This window comes from Strix aluco, chromosome 5, assembly GCF_031877795.1.
Source record: "Strix aluco isolate bStrAlu1 chromosome 5, bStrAlu1.hap1, whole genome shotgun sequence".
Classification (NCBI taxonomy): Eukaryota; Metazoa; Chordata; class Aves; order Strigiformes; family Strigidae; genus Strix; species Strix aluco.
In genome coordinates, this window is record NC_133935.1 from 36,525,214 (window position 1) to 36,542,144 (window position 16,931).

Here is a 16,931-nt window from a genome sequence, read left to right on the forward strand (position 1 = left end):
TTTATCTGAGAAACATTTGGGTAAAAAAAAAATATAGCTTTAAGCTTAGCACAGTTAGAAACAGCAGACAACCAAGCCTCATATGGGAAAGCATCAAGTATTAAAATGCAGGTAGTCAAACTACATCATTTACAATTAGTCTTAGCTTCATTTTCCTCATTTCCCATCCATAATCAAAGAGCAAATTAGAAGCTATTTTAGAAGAGAATAGGCTTCATGAAGTAGCATTCTGTCTTTATCTTTAAAATACTGACTCAATTCTACATCAATTTTATAACAAAACAAAAAAACAACACGCTATCCAGTGTTCACTGGAGTGAAGTTAAAACACACATACAGCCACTGTGAAAGCTGACAAGTATACACAGAAAAATATCTTCTCTGTGACCCAGCGCTGCAAGGGAACAGGACTCCTTGTACAGGAACAGATGAACTATTACACCTGATCAGCCATTTGAGCTATTTAGCCCTATACTACATGCATGGTACTGAAGTTCTGAAAAAGGTAAAAGGGACCCCTCCCTACCCACCACAGGAGATCAATCCAGGATAATCTAATGCTAAGCATAAGTCTCCTCCAATTAGTTAAAAATCAAAATTTATAATATTCCTTTTGTTGTAATTCCCAAGTTACTTTTCCAACCTTCTCCCTCTGATTACATTTATTGCCAAAGAGGATACTAAAATCAAAGATCACCATGATTAACTGTGTGTTCAGAGAAAAACCTTTAATGTCACTGAACTTTATGTCACTTACCTTTTATGCCACTGAATTTAACATTAACTGTGCATCCTTTTATGTTAAGTGTTATTTAAAAAGAGTCCTTCTATTTTCTTCAGTTCCTTTTTCTCTTTACCAGACTTCTTCCCCACTAACCTCTCTGTACCTCTGCCAATCCTAATTCTGTAAACCTTTTTGAGCTGTCATGCATACTATTCTAGATCAGATTCTATCATCTATTTTTATTTCAATACATGTTTCTTTATCTCATTTCTTATACTTTCTAATGATTTTGTCTTAGTGACAAGAAACTAACACATAGTCACAGTCTTCACCAAACAGTCTTTAAAAAAAGTGTTTATTTTTGCTTGGCACGATGGAGTCACACAGAACTTTAGCCCACTCCTAGTCAAGTTTTTCCCTGAAGAAGCTGAACTTCATTTGTCATCTCCTGTCCCTTTTCTTAAGTTATGGTTTAGAAACAAGAGTTCTGTTACTCAGATTTTGAACACCAGGGCCTTCAACTCAGACTAGCTGAAAATAGCCTCAATACAGTTCCTTGGCCTTTGTACTGCCAGCAACAGAAATCCCAAGCCTAGAAAGGCCACACAACCCATACATATCATTTAACTGCGAGGTTTACTAGTTACAAGAAAAAAAATAGCTAAGGATGTGGGAGATAAGTTAAACATTGGTACTTTTCTGAAAAGAAGCCTAAGAATGTTTACAGATAACAATTTCATCCACAGTATCATATGGCAAAGGTGTGGGACATGTTTCATTGAGAAAAAGCTGACTAGGCAAGCTTAAGTACCTCCTTTGAATTGAATCTAGAGGGATATTTAAGATACTTGCTTTAAGTCAGCATAGCTGTTCACTAAGTGAAACTCAAATATGCTTAAGTAAATGTCTGAATGGAAGTGGGAAGGGGTCATCTGTTTTCTAATGATTTTAGCTACTAATACTAAAATATTTTCAAGACTGTTAGGAATGATGCAATTATTTGGAAAGAGTCATGTTTTGGAACTAGTCTGTCAAGACTAAAAAAAGGCAAGTATGAAGCAAGTTTCACTACCTCTTAGTAAGTACAACTCCTGATGATATCTGGAAATTCTGCACACACAAAACTACCAGAAACAAGTTTAGCGAACATGCTGAACCCACAAAGAGAAAATTAAGTCCTCTTTGGAACATTCTACCAGTCAATGTAGCACAAAAAACCCATATACATCTTTTTGCCTTAGCTGTGATTTGAGATTTTCAGTAGAAAATAAAAGTACATTTTATCTTCAAGCTTCTCAGTAAGACAGCCAAACAAGGAACAGTGCACTTCAGAAAACTGTTGGTCCATTGCTAAGGACTAGTTACAATTAGGGTTTTTCACCGCTGGAAAACAAGTGAAAAGCCCAAAACTAAACCAAAAGTAGTCCAGCATCATTGATTACCTTATTTAAAGATAGCGGTTTCTTAATCTCCTTTATACCTTAGTAAGCCTTATAAGTGAGAAGGCGGATGTAAACACAGTTAATAGCTTTAAAAGCTGAAGACTATTTCACTATATAGAGTGACCAGAACTCATCACACTTCTTTACAAATCAGCCAGCTGTTCAAACAACTAAACTAAATCCTGTTGCTAGGAGAATAGCACCAGGCAATGAAGTCTTGAACAAACATTACATTTCAAAACAAACCTTAATTTATCCTCACAACAGCAAGCAGATAAGAATCTTGTAGTCTAAATGAATACCAACAGCAAAGACAAATTATGGGATCTGCAAACAACTCTGTGCAAGAACTCAACTCTAATAAAGCCCAAAGGTGTTTCTAAATCAAAATCAATTAACAGAATATAGGCCAAAACTCTTACGAAAAGTCACAGAAATCACTGCAACCTTGGGCTATTCTACTACTTTTAGAGTCTATACAATATCAGAAATTAACTGGCAAGGAAGCTACATTCCATCATGATGAATCAAACAGGGACAATCTAAATTTTATAGGGTTAGTTTTACCTCACATTCCCCAATTGTAAAAAAAGTTACTAGGGAGTGGTAAGCCTTGCTAAGCCAGACAGCTAGTGTCAGGATCAAGCAGAACAGTACACTGTCTATCTACTCAAGCCCACCCTTAGAAAACTGTGCCCCGAAACTATAAATCAAGTAAAGGTTTTTGAAATTTAACAGAATTACACAAGTCTTCAGATATTTGCCTCACTGCACAATTAATCCTGCAATTCTCTACAAGCACCAATTAAAACCCAAAACCAAAAATAAAGCTATTTTGGCACATAAGAGCAAAGACAATTTTTAAGATATAAGCTAATAAACTAGGACATCCAAGTAGCCATCCCATTACACAATGATACCTTGATTCCATTTTAAATTAAGGCTACAATCAAATAACTGCCCCCCTTTAGAAAATGTTATAGGCCCTTTAGAAAGTGAATAGTAGCTCTGTGCTTGCAGTTACTGTAATACTGCAGGTATCTTTATCCATCTTAAAGGTCACTCAGCTTTGCAGTAGACCTCTTGATTTCATCTGCCAGAATAGCTATTCACTGCATCACTTATTCCTAATCACTTTTGGGTGAAAAGAGTTGAATATATCAAACAGGTTGATTCAGATCATCCTCATAAGAATTTCTTCATTTTCCAATTAACTAGCAGCATAGTCCTTCACTCCAGATATTCATCTCAGCTGTGTAATCCAGCCATGGATATTTCCCTGTAGCTCCTGCTTCATGTCCACATTTTTCTTAAGATTGTAACAATCAAATCAGAAAAATGAACTGACTATATAGATGGATTTTTAAGATCAAACCAAGTATGAAGTACAATTTTGCTTCAGTATAAGTATGAGACTGGTGATGGATCAAAGACACTGCAGCACTTAAGAGCAGAGATAGTTTGAATTTAACAGATTTTTCAACAGAAAGTATACCACAATTCCCGTGATGCTATAAAGTCATAAGAGATTCTTCATCAAGTTATATTGTTCATGCTAGGGCAGGAGAAAAATTTAACTTCACACTCTATCTGCAATCTAGGACTGAAAAAGCTGTTGCAGTAACAGAAAATGATTAAGTCACAACTTCAGTATTACCTGAGACATTAAAGGTCAGGTTTAGGACCAAAGCAACAGTTCTGCATCCCCTAGGCAGCATCTACCTCTGAAAAAATGACTCGGTGTAAAAAAAAAAAAAAAAAAAAAAATAGAAGAATGCCTAAAACACAAACACTTGTCTGTGTCTAAGACAACATTCACACTAAGAACACACACTGGAACTTCCGATGGGCCACCACAGCTCATTTACTACTGCAGACGCCCTTATATCAAGGGAATTCCCCTAATGATACCCACTAATTCTCCAATATCTTTTGAGTCTGCAAAAAGGAATTGCAGTGGAAAACCCTAGCAAGGCCCTTAAGTAGTACACATGCTTTGTATTTGTCTTCTGCACAGTTCTCCTTCAAACTAGTTACGCAAAATCTTACCTAAACAGCTAAGTAGGTAATATAAAATCTCATCACTTTTCTCTTTGAGCAGCTGTGCATTTCTAATCTCCAGATTAAATACATTTATTATTTCCAAATGCAGGCTTATATTCGCTACTACTGTACAGATGGCTCTGTTCAGCTGTAAATCTGATTACTTTGGAGAAGTCAGAACCCAGGATACATGGTCTTTGTTCTTTGCAACAATACACATTGAGTCCTGCATTGAAATCCTGCTCTGGTTTGTAAAGCTGACTGGTTTTTGTTCGGTTCTAAGATGTCTAGAAGTTGGTTCTTGAAGAACCAGAGTGCTGGTCTCGGATCAGTCGGGATCGGGGCGACCCACTGAATCATGACAAACTCACACCAGTTTGTTGAAGGGGGGGCACTGCCAAGAGCAAATGCTGCTGCATTGTGTGCAAGCTCCCAGTTTATTGCCACCTGTCTACATAGGTTCATTTTTACTTTTACATCCTACTGACCTTCAGGTTTTGCCTGTTTACTGCTCACATGCTCACCACACTCTACAGGTGGTGTTTTTTACTGCTGTTTTTCACACAGCAGTGTTACATCATGTTGCCTCAGTTATCCACAATCATTCTTCTAACCTCAAGGTCAGTTTACATTTTGCTAACTACCAATTCTTAATTCCCACACCAGAGCCCACAAAGTAAAATCTGATGTAACCTGTATATAAGTAAAAGTACTTGAGAAATTTGTATTTCAATGTAACCTATTATTTAAGGCTACGATACACATAATGGCCCGTTTTTACCTTTCTGTAAGTGCACTCTTAAAAATTAAAAGGAAACAGATTAACAAAACTTAAGAGTTCTTGATATGTACTTTCAATTTCTAAACACTGTAAATTAAAGCTTCATACCTGAAAGGAACTTAGGACAGATAGCCTACCTGACGGCTGCCATAACCAAAAGGAGTACTTGATAAATTGGTGGTAACACTGTGTAGGATAATTTCACCACTCAAAGATCCAGAAGCAATGTAGCAATCATTCCAATTATATGTAACACATGTGACTTCATCTTTATGATCCTGCAGGGGAGGGAGGTTAGAGGGAGAGGGTTAAAGACATGCAGGATAACCATATTCCTTCTTAATCTGTGCTTCTGCAGAAAAACTTCATCTTGATGTTTTTTCCTGACCACCTGTAACATTTAAAAAGATTATTTAAGAGTTGTTATGGAATATCCCAGAAAACAGCAGCAGAACATACTAAAGATCTGCCATTATATTTTAACCTCTGTTTTCAAAATATTGTTTTAATAAATTAGTAAAGATGATACCGTAATTACAAATAACAATGCAACAGAGATACCTATCACAGGTGTCACTGATGTTATTTTAAAAGTAAAGTCTTCCAGATACCAGTAATATTTGAATACACTTTCTGTTCATCTGATGTACTACTGTCAACTTCCCCTTCTGTCATAAGTATTAACATATACATGTACCAAAGCTTTTTAGTATAGTCATTTGCAGTGATGATATTGTGTTTACTAAATATATAGGGGAAGACAATCAAGTACTTCTAGCCTAAGAAGAAGAAGAAGATATCTAAAGTATTGTATTAGCTACTTGGTAGTTTTGTTTCAAACTGTAACTTCAGAAGTCCAAGAAAAAAGAATAAATCAAAGCTAAAGTTTTATAGCCTCTTTAAGAGTGGTCCTAAATGAGGGCAAATGATCTACTGAAGGCATCATGGAAATACACTAGACCATCATAAGTTTTCAGAGAATTCATACTGGATCAGCTAGAAGACAACCACATCCCAGTTTTGCATAACATTAGTTCTACGACAGTATTCTACAAACACGAAAGTGTCTTGTTTGACATATCAGAAATGGTAATTATCTGAAAACATCCCCATCAGAGAATATCAATACAAATTCACAAAATAAGAAGCCTATTCTAAAAATTTTAAACATACATTATTATAGAATTGTACTCTAAAGACATCAAGTTAACTACACTTGTTAAATTAAATTTGCTATTTACAGCACATAAAGAACGCAAACTTGAACAAGACATATATGTGTGCTAGCTCCTATATGTGAACTTGATCCTACAGATGCATGACTTAGAGAAAGTATATTTTTTTACAGTTGGCAGGAAAACCTGGAAGTCATGAAAGCTACAGTTCTTCCTCAGTCAAACTTACCTTAAGGCTACGGTAAACCCTTCTGGATTTCAGATCCCAGATATTAACTGTGTTATCAAGACCTCCACTCACAACATATGAAGAACTAGAATTCAAGCTCACACATGTCTGTTTTGCCTGATGGAGAAGGGAAAAAAAGTATGTTAAAGATAATTAAGGTATTTATTCAAATCTACTTAAAAACATTGATGTGTGTTTTAATCTTCATTGACACAAACAGTCCCACCGACTGATGGAACTGTTGGTACACTACAGTCATTTCTCATCAAAAGGCATTTAAAGTTTGGACTTTAAGATCTAAATACATTAATTAATAAACACTCAAATGCTCACATTTTCCCATTTCATTTTTTTTAGCACCTTTTCTTTCAATATGCATTTTCCCTCTAAATTATAGCTCCCTAAAGTGCAATCATAGATCTCTACTCAGGTACTGAGTTTTAAAAAGAAAATGCTAAGTTTAGAAAAAAAACCTCCTTAAAAAGAAAATCAAGAAGTTGTCTAAGTCATATATTTCACATTCCCTAAACATTACAAAGAATATTATAGCAGCAAACCTCATAATTCAGTAAGGTGATTCTTTTTAAAATAATCACTGAAGTACCAGCTTTTGAAAAAAAATGTCAATCTTAATGATAGACCTACATCGAGGACAAATTATTATTCAGTTCTATCATGTTGAAAATTCACTTTTAAGTTCCTGAGATTTGAATTAAGAAAAAAACAAGTCTGATTATTGACATGGTAAAATTGGAAACGATTGCACTAGTTATAGATCAGACTTAGTGAAATCTCCAGGATGAACACTCCACCTTTGAAAGCATTTGCTTCAGCAACCTAATAGCCAGGCTTGAACACTTTCTCAGAAAACATCCAGTGCAAATTAGTATTACAATAACTATCCAAGTAGAATAATTAGAATGGTTTAGGACACTAACAATTCATTCAATTAACTATGTGAAGAGACTTCTAAAATTAAGTCCAGCTTTCTGAAGAGTTTATAGTGCCACGTTTCCATTTAACATAAAAAAAACCCATCGTAACAGAAGTTGTCCTATTTCATGTATTTCCAGAAGCTTGCACACGTATGCTCCAAGAACAAACTTTATATAGACTCTTTATTTTTTTTTGATGTACAATTCACAGGCATGCATAATACTGACAATTCAAGTTGGAAAATGAAGTTCAAACTTGAGCTCTATTCCATCTCCTGCACATTAGACCAAGTTTGAACCACTGACTGCCCCAGGCTACCACACTGAGGCTCGATGGGCAAATTCCCCTAGCAGAAAGCTATCAGCATACGATGCTAGTATAACTGCATTTGTATTTTCTTAATGGTAGAGCTATTTTAGAAGCATTATTACCCCTCCACTCTCTATATGTATTTAACTATACACAATGAAATATTTTTGCATGTGTCATAACTCTTAACAACAGTAAAATTGATCCCAACATGGAGAACAGATGGGATACAAACAGTACACATGGTGGAGTGGGGAAGAAAAACAGGGAACAGCATTACTCATACTTACTCCTTCAGCTACTTCAAAGAGTGGAACAGGTTTGCTTTTACAGGTTGAAACAACTATTTTATCACCAGCAGCAGAAGCAGTGGCTAGGTATCTGTCTTAGTCACAAGTTATGGACCATAATTGCATTATACTGGTGATTAATAAAAGCAACAGTAAGTTTCCCTCACCGAAAGGAAGGCAGATCAGCTATACAGTCTAAAGTACTGTACCTTGAAGGGACCTAGAAATAGAAACATAAGGCTACTTTCCAAGCTTTTGTTAAAAAGCTCTTGCATTAACTACAGCCCTTACTTCCCAATACAAGGCAGAGCAATTTCCTTCAGAAAGAAGTATCTGGCAGATATTATTTAAGAGATCTTTACTGCTAAGACAGCTTATCCGGTCTACAATTCTGTTTCCCACCACCCCCAAGCAAGATCCACATTTATCACTAGAGTTCAAAGGAATGTCTGTTGCTGTTAGCAGACTATGGATTTAAAGAACAGTCCTGTTGTGACAAATATTAAACTACTTCACCATATAGTTTCTAGAGTACAATGAACATTTGCTAATTTGTCTCCCTCTGCGCTGAAGGAAGAAAAACAAAAACCCAGAAAGAACCTTTTATGACACCAAGTACCTCAAAGCATCAAGAAAAGCCTTCAAGAGCAGGGAAGCTGCCTCTGCACCCCCACCAAACAAACTGAGCAGTCATTTAGATCCATGTCCTGTACATCTTCAGGCCAATGTCCATTGTGATTTCTTATTTGCTTATTTAAGAGTACAGGTTAATTGGCTGGATTTAACACCAAAGAATTGGTAGGCAGATAAGCACTTACTATTTCTTTCATTATTTTAAGGCACCATTTTAGCTTACAGAATTATGCAGAACCAAAACCAATGCTTTACCCCTAACAAATTAACAAACACTCAAAAGCATATGGAGTAAGATGCTTCATTGTTTCAGTTTTGGGGGATGAAGAGGAGACTAGGCAGAAGAAAGCATGACAAGACAGACTGTCTATATCTTAAGTTAGTAAACAACACATGTAAGTGTATATATATATTAAATACTGTATCTATATGCTTCAATTTCTCTGGACACTCCATAGCCAAAACATTCAGTTGTGGTCTGATTGTTTTAACCTTTTCCTCATACGTGCACTTATTTGCAGACTTGAGAGGACAGACATTCAGAACTTGCAAGACTTCATGTGCCAGCATCCTGTCCCTCTTTTACATCAAGATCAGACATTGCCACCTTTCCCCATGACAGCCATACAAGCTGGTCACCTTGAAAGTGCACTGTTTTCATGAAGTTTCTCACATATTCACCCCTAAGACCTGGCACCTCCAATCATTATCCTACAAGAGGCTTCCAAGACAGAGGTGAAAGGTCTAAACGGGCCAGATCCATTTTCATGCATAAATCACCACCATCCTATGGGTGTTTTCCTACATACCCAACACAGTCATCCTTCCTCTGTAAATGCTACAAACAGTGCAAAGAAAACCAGTGCCTACAGGATAAGAAGTAAGTGTGCACCAAAGACTATCAGAATCAATGAGAAGCTGTTCAAGGAAAAAACCAAACAAAATCTTTCATTACCATTTTCCTCTCTACACTATGTATAGACTTTTACTACACTAGCAATTGCTTTGTTCAGCCTTGTCAGTAAATTAAGCACTGCCTTGAAAGTGAATATTGTAATCAACTATTGAAGAAATAAATAAGGTTTACAGTTGGCAGGCAATTCAAGCATATCATAATCATTAAAAAAGTGTTAGCCTCCTAAAGGAAGAGAAGCTTCTTCAGAAGCATTTACCAGTGTGTATTTATTTTGTAAATCAGTAGTTCGACACAGAGAACCACAAACTTTTCTTCACAATATATATAAATCTTTTTATGCAAAACTTCAAAACTGCATCTGGCCTGTGAGTTACAGACACTTTAATAAAAAAAATTCATTGAAATTCTGCAGAGCACCCGCAAAACTATGGCTGAAACTGTAAAGGATACTATTGCTGGCCCAACACAGTGAGCTGACTGGATGTGAGGGTGTATGTGGGTTGAACTGCTCCACCACAGTTAGAGATGAGGAATCCCATATTTTAACGTCATCTCCTGATGAAGCAAAGCGTATGCTTTCTTGCATGGCTGCACCTGTTTTTGCAAAAGTAAATAAAAAAATAAAATACATATATATAAGAAGTAAAAATGCACAACAGGCAACTTCACAAGTCAAAGATAATTTCCTCTATGCCATTTAATACTGTTTCCTTGATAATGAGGACATTTACATGGAGTTACACAATTGGCACTGTTCAGCTGAATATACTACTTGAAAGCAGCAGACACTCCACACTTTTGTTACTTAATTCCTGCAGGAAACGTAGGCTTTCCTTTTCACAAAGGAAAAAACCATCCCTTGTCTGGTATCGAGAGACAAAAATGATGGTTGTATTTCTAGTTTACAACTGCCTAACACGACCCCGTGAGTATTTCAAGGCCTCACTTCCCACCAGCAGATGGAGATATACAAAAGCTTGAATCAAACCGACTGTTCCAGGGGAAGGCTAAAAGTTTGGACCTAAAGGACTTACTTCAGCGTTCATCTCACCACCCTAAAGGAGACATCCGAGAATCCTTTAAACTAAATCTTTAACAGTAGAATACAAGCAACAGCAAGTCACTTTTCAGTGCAATTTACACAGCGTTAAAAACAAAAAGACCACCACCAATACTGTATGTTTGACTGACACCGTTTTAAGAGTTGAAGGCAGGCTAACTGACTTCGGGTTTGTAAAGTTTATTCTCAGCTTTTTACTCTGGGTAATCTTAAACTAGCAAAAACAAGGACTCAAAAGGTAAGCCTTTCCTTCACCCGAAAGCATAACCACCCTTTAGCCAGAAGTTTCCGGGACGTTTCCACATAACATTATTCCCACTGACGAGAATGTTTAGGAGGAGTGCATAACTGACAAAATTAGTCAGGAAACTCAACGGCCACAACCGCCTTCGCTCGGCCAGTGCCCAAGGCATCAGCCCGCGGAGATGCTCCCCGCTCCCTCCCTTCTCTTCCCGCCTCGCGCGGCGCTTCTCCCCCCAACTCCGCCTTCAGCCCCGGCGGCCGCGGGACGAGCCGCCCCGCGCACCCGCGCCCCGCGGCATCGGCACCGCCACCGCCCAGCCCTGGCCCCGCCAAGGCAGGGCCCCGCTGCGGGCCTCCTCCCCCGCGTCCCGCGCTCTCCTGGCGGCGCATCGGGCCGCTCATCTCCCCCGCCACCGCTGCCCACCTGACAGGGCGCACACCGGGCCGAGCCCGCGCCCCTTCCTTCCCCTCCCGGCCGAGCCCGGCCCAGCGCCTCCTCAGGGACCGGGCCCGGCACCAGGCGCCGGCCGCCCGGATTGGCCCAGGCCCTCCTGCTCCCGGTATTCCGCGGGGTCCGCTCGCACTCCCGGCCAATGAGCGCCGCCCTCCCGCGCGCCCGCCCTCACGGGCCGACTTTCCGCGCCGCATCCAACTTAACAGCCCGTCCCAACAGCCCCCGCGCGGCTTCGCCTTCGCGTCCCCCGGAGACTACGGTGGCCCGGAAGGGGAGGAGGGCGGGCGCGCGCGGGTCGCTCTCGCCGCTCGGGCCGTTCCCCGCGGTGAGCGGCGTCGCCCAGCGCTGAGGCGACGCCCCGGGGCGCGCTCGCTGTGGGGCAAGGCTGGGCCCCTGCGGAAGCCTTGCCTTGCCGGGGCACCCGAGCGGGCCGCCTGAGGCCTGGCCCCGAACGCGGGTGTCTGAGGGGGCCCGTAGTGCCGGGCCGTGGCGGGGCTGGAGGTTTGACAGGTCGTCGTGCGCGGGCGGAGGAGCCGCCCGGTTGGGGCCTCTGGGGAGACGGGGACGTTTCGGAGCGGTAAGGGGTCACTGACCCGGCACCAGCACGGAGCCCACCCTAGAAACTGCTGAAGGAAGCTGGCGCCAGCCTCGTGTTAAGCAATAAATCCTGCTCTCCACAATAGGTTCCTTTTGAGTGGCACCAAATCCAGTATCTGTCACATTTTACATTGCAAACTTGAAGGAAGGGCCATATTTTCAGTACCGAGAAAAAGCATCCAGCACAGCCGGCCCAGTTGTTACTCTTCGCTGAGACATCTTGGTGACAGATCATAATAAATAGTAGTAATAAATCCATTGCAAACAGAGGAGGTACTGATATGAACCTGTCCATTCCAATCTGGTTCTAATTACAAACTTTTTGTTAACATACCTATTTGTAACATTCCCCGTTACACCCTTTGTGTTTACTTCCAATAACATCGAGTAACTGAGAACTGCTGCATCTGTATCCTGACTTGGAATATAACATTCTGGTCATGCTGAACTTTGTAGAAGGAAGGATTTTTTTATTTTATTTTCATCTGGTAAAATAAAAGCTAGCACTTCCTCAAAGGTAATGTGTATTTTCACTGCCTCTGCTTTCTAAACCTAAGTAGAAAATTATTTAATAAAAAATTGTCTTTAAAGGGATATTAGATGTGAAAACTCTAGCAAAACAGTGTTTCTGTAGAGATCTGGTTTCGGTTGAGTCTTTACCTTGTGTACCCTCAGAATCAGTAGATCTGAAATGCCCTGTTCACTTTGCTGATGGAATTTTGATTTTCCAAGTTCATTTCATTTCTAGGCTGTGTAAGTGAACTCAGAATCAGGAAAGAAACTCATGTCACTGTTATGCAAAATGCCATTATTATTTCCCTACAGCAAGGAGGATCATCTTTATTGCATCTATACATCCTCATTATCTGATCATTAGTCATATATCATCTATCATCTGTCTTCTCAGACATCTGAGTGTTCTACAGCATTCCTACAAGTCTTCTACCCCCACTCCACTTTATTGTCCTAATTTGCTTTTAAACCAAGCGTGTCTCTTCTAAGGCCGATACTTGTTATTCTGTTCTGTCTTCAATACATAGAATCAAAAGCTTTTTCTTTCCCATAACAATATCCTCTGGCTTTTTTTTCTTTATCTCCTCGCTGTGGAGTGTAACTGTGTTTACAGACAGGTTGGTGAGTAGCTGCCCTCCAAGCCCTGAAGCGTTGAAGCTGAGCAATTAGAAATTTTCAGTTTTTCGAGTAAACATGACCAGCATTTTTTGTTTCATTCTGTGACACCCCCTCAATTAAATCACTTTTTCCTGCTACTAGGACCTTTGTTCGCATTTTTTTTATGCCAGTGACTGCACTGTGTTTCTTCTTGGTATTTATAAGAAAGCACTGGGACATCTTAGTGTGTCATCTTTGGGGAATGGACAGCAGCAGGAAGCCCAATTTTTAAAGCAGAGAGGTGCTGATGCTGGAAAGGACAAAGGCCGCCTGTGCAAGGCAGGGCATTCCAAGCAATTGTGCAAGGCTGTAAAAGAGACTCCTCAAGAAAGTTTCCTTGCACCTAAGGCAGATAGAACTGGTCTGGAGGGAAACTGCCTTGCAGATGGAAGGGAAATCCTCCTCATGGAGCTTTCCAAATGAAGAGAATAGGCCCGTCTCTGGGAATCTCAGCCAAATACACAGCCTGTGACTAATGATTCTGTACAGCCCTCCAGAAGGAAATAAAAGGACTTGCATCTTCCAAGTGCAGGATGAACTTCTTTCATCAAACTTTTTGCTGCATGCACATTCAGGTTTTAAAACACATGAAAAATTCCAATCAAATTCCTACCACTGAGAAGAAAAAAAGATGGTAGTTGCATCACAGCTGACATAATGATGCAGAGTAGAAAAACGCAGTCAGGGCAGGACAGCAGAGGCCGTCAGAAGTGGCGGCTCAGGACACAGCAGAGGAGTACAGATGTGGGATGAGAAGGGATGGGGCATATCCCTGGTGCTGGAGACCCCACAGCTACAAATGACTCACTGTCAATTAAAGACTCACAGACCTTCTACTGGACAAAACCAGTTTTCATGGGTAACAAAGAGAACTAAAACCAAGTACCTAACATATGTAAAACAACACACATACTGAATTTAGAACTGTAAACCCATGAAGAAAGAGCATTGTTAAGCTTATAAACATTACCCCGAACTGATCCTAGAGCGAGGGAGAAGAAAACATCAACATCATATTCTTCCTGGCCCATGACTCCAGATGCTATGACTTGCCCTGACAGCTCCTCACACACACACACTAACACAAAACCACTGACCTTCAGAGCCAGGGGAGCAGTGGAAGTATGAGCATTACACAGGTGAAGAGGGGTAAAAATAGTAAGAGTTCACATAATAATTTTAACTCTATTATTACTATTATTATTTCAACTTTTTCTGCATAGAAGTATTCTTTCTTTTCCCATAATAATTAGACCTGCATTAAAAATCATCCTTGGATTAGGCTAAGATTTCAATTACACTAATAAATTTTTGGCTTTAAATATACATTGTTTTCCTCTTTGCCCATAAACAAGGTTTTCAATGTAGCAGCACTGACACGAGGTTCTGAACGATAAGCCATAGAGTTCCTGGGGGATAAGACCAGTCGGGACACCGGGGAGAAAACAACCTGGACTTCTTCACGGTTATAATTGTTCTTTAAAGCAGTTTTGAAATAGTCGGTATTATTCCACTTGATAGTGGAATCATAAGAACATAACAGAGCTAATTAATACACTACACGTTGTAGGATAATTAAATGTATACAGTAATTTTATAAGATAAACAGAATCTTGATTTTTACCTCTACCTCTGCCATATGTTAGCTGTAGGATCCAGTGTCTGTGGGGAATGAAGAAGGGTGCGAAGCATGAAGCACAGACCTCATTCTGCTCCTGAGTTGCAGAGCAGCCATGAGAGCCATCGGGCACTTGCAGTTCTCACATCTGGAAAACCCACAGTAGAGGCTCCTATGTCAACCCCCTCAGGTGTCGGTGCCGAGAAGACATGACTGCCAAGAAGCAAGGAGCTTTGCCTAGCCATTCTTATTTTTTGGTGGCTGCTGAAATGTTCTTTTCGTTTCTGGATGTGTGGCCAGGAGCTAATCCAGCCCTGCAGGAGCGCTGACTCTACAGAGCTTCACCCTCCACACAGCTGTCCTGAGAACAGCCCAGACAGACTGCAGAGCCGAATCCATCACCTTGGGATGATTTCTTATGTAGCATATTCTGGTTTTCCACTGTGTGACACAGAGATTTTTGGTGTAATTCGCTTCAACGCATACTTTTTTTTTCTTTGCACATTAAGTAGAATCCTAAATCATGTTGACATGGGAGACAAATGAGAATAGTTCTAATTATCTCTGGGGTTTCAAAGTGGAAAATTAAATTGCAGTGGTAAATATTTGACTTCAGCACTTGCCTCCGGACCCTTTCACCCACTCTATTTTAAAGATTAACCTATGTTTCATATTTTCACTTCTCTCATTTGATGATGTACTCAGTATCTTTAACTCAAAGAAAATCTTTGGCAAACATAAATGGAACTCTTTGCTGGCTTAATTAGTTCAGCATATTAGCCTGTAATTCCAACAATTAATTCTAGTTCCATCATTATTCTTTTTAAACATCTTTCTTCTTGGATTTCACTGAAAATGGATTTGGAAACAAATGACTACCCCTTTCACATTGTGTCTCAATTGAATAATAAATTCCCTGCCTCTTTCATTCAAGGATCTGAAAATATTTTCCAAGTGTTGATGCAGAAAACTTCACATCCCTCACTGATGAGGGGATTACTGTTATCTTCAGATAAAGAAACTAAGGCATAGTGAGGCTAATTACTAGGATTATTTTGTTAGATTGATGTCAACCAAACACTGGATAAATACTTAGGCCAACAAAAAATGAGCGTGAATTGGAGCTGTATTGGAATTTAAAAACCAGTCACATACAATTGAATAAATCTGTGTGAAATTACTAATTTCCACATCATAAAATTAATTTAACCAGAAATAATTTCAGGTTGCTATATATTTGTAGGCATGAGACAAATCCTGTGAATGCCTTGAATATACAACTCTCTATCAAGGCAGCAATATAACTTAAAACAATATTGAAACAGTATTTGAAAAATGAAGTTTTCTAAAACCCATTCAGACCTGTCAATGTTAAACTCCCTGTTCAATTTCAGTTTGAGCCCTAGCACATTCTTGATGATGCAGTTATTAATTACAGGACCAGAAGCTGGTTTTGTTCTCAGGATGCTTAATTCATTCAGTTCACAGAACAGAAAATATCAAAGGAATTAAAAAAAAACAAAAAAACAACAAACCAAACTCTTTTTGCTGTTCTTTAGTTCCCTCTAGGATCCTTCTTGTCCCTCACCCAGGGGATGTACTGAAGATAAAATGTCATTCATTTCACAATCCTTTCCATTTGTCCCCACAGCGCTCTCTCTCTCTCTTTACTTGCCCTGTCCCACAGCTTATCAGATAGGGAAACACTATCCATTCCTTTCACAGATGGGGAATGGAGAAAAATTTCAGTTAAAATTTGAAAAGAATTGGTAAGCCTGCCAGTTGTTCAAAGCTGTGGAGGCGGTAAGTTGCCCTTTGGCAGTGTTGTACGGGGCGGATCACAGAGCATACCTTCACATAGCAGGAGGGCTCTCCCTTACACTTCAGAATGTGAAATCAAAGAAGGTGCCTTTTCCCTCTTACTTTTTAATTTTGGAGACAGTGACACAGACAAGTATTCTATAGAAATTTAATTGAGCATGGTGCTGACACAAATTTATGCCAGTCTCACATAAATCTTTAGTCTGCATTCATTGGTAAGGAAAAACCCACCCAAATTGCTATAATACATAAAACAAGAAGCAATTTACTTTGCAATTAGCATCATACTTTTTTCCTGTGCAACTACTGAAGATGTTTAGATATAATTTCTTCCTTACAAGCAGATTTTAACTAAAGAGTTTAATTATATGCTAAAATAAAAATGTTTTCTCCAATGTTTTCTTCTGAAACCTGCACTGAATATTTAGTCCTGTGTTTATGAGAGTAAAATGTGCTGCTATGGATACAGTGAGGTCAATGTTTCAACATT

At 39.4% G+C, this 16,931-nt stretch overlaps 1 protein-coding gene across 2 annotated transcripts in view; it reads right to left on the reverse strand.

Annotated features, from left to right (window-relative positions):
• The window catches only part of NEDD1 (NEDD1 gamma-tubulin ring complex targeting factor), a 28,107-nt gene extending 16,631 nt beyond the window's left edge, over positions 1 to 11,476 (reverse strand). The window contains exons 1-5 of one of the 2 annotated variants that reach the window (XM_074827008.1): positions 11,206 to 11,476; positions 9,929 to 10,072; positions 7,930 to 8,024; positions 6,395 to 6,511; positions 5,128 to 5,268 (exon numbers count right to left, since the gene is read on the reverse strand). In XM_074827008.1, coding sequence (XP_074683109.1) covers positions 5,128 to 5,268; positions 6,395 to 6,511; positions 7,930 to 8,024; positions 9,929 to 10,064 — 489 coding nt within the window. In that variant the 5' untranslated portion in view covers positions 10,065 to 10,072; positions 11,206 to 11,476. The remainder of the gene's footprint in view (positions 1 to 5,127; positions 5,269 to 6,394; positions 6,512 to 7,929; positions 8,025 to 9,928; positions 10,073 to 11,205) is intronic. The other variant, XM_074827007.1, reaches the window with a different exon arrangement.
• Positions 11,477 to 16,931: the final 5,455 nt, after the last annotated feature.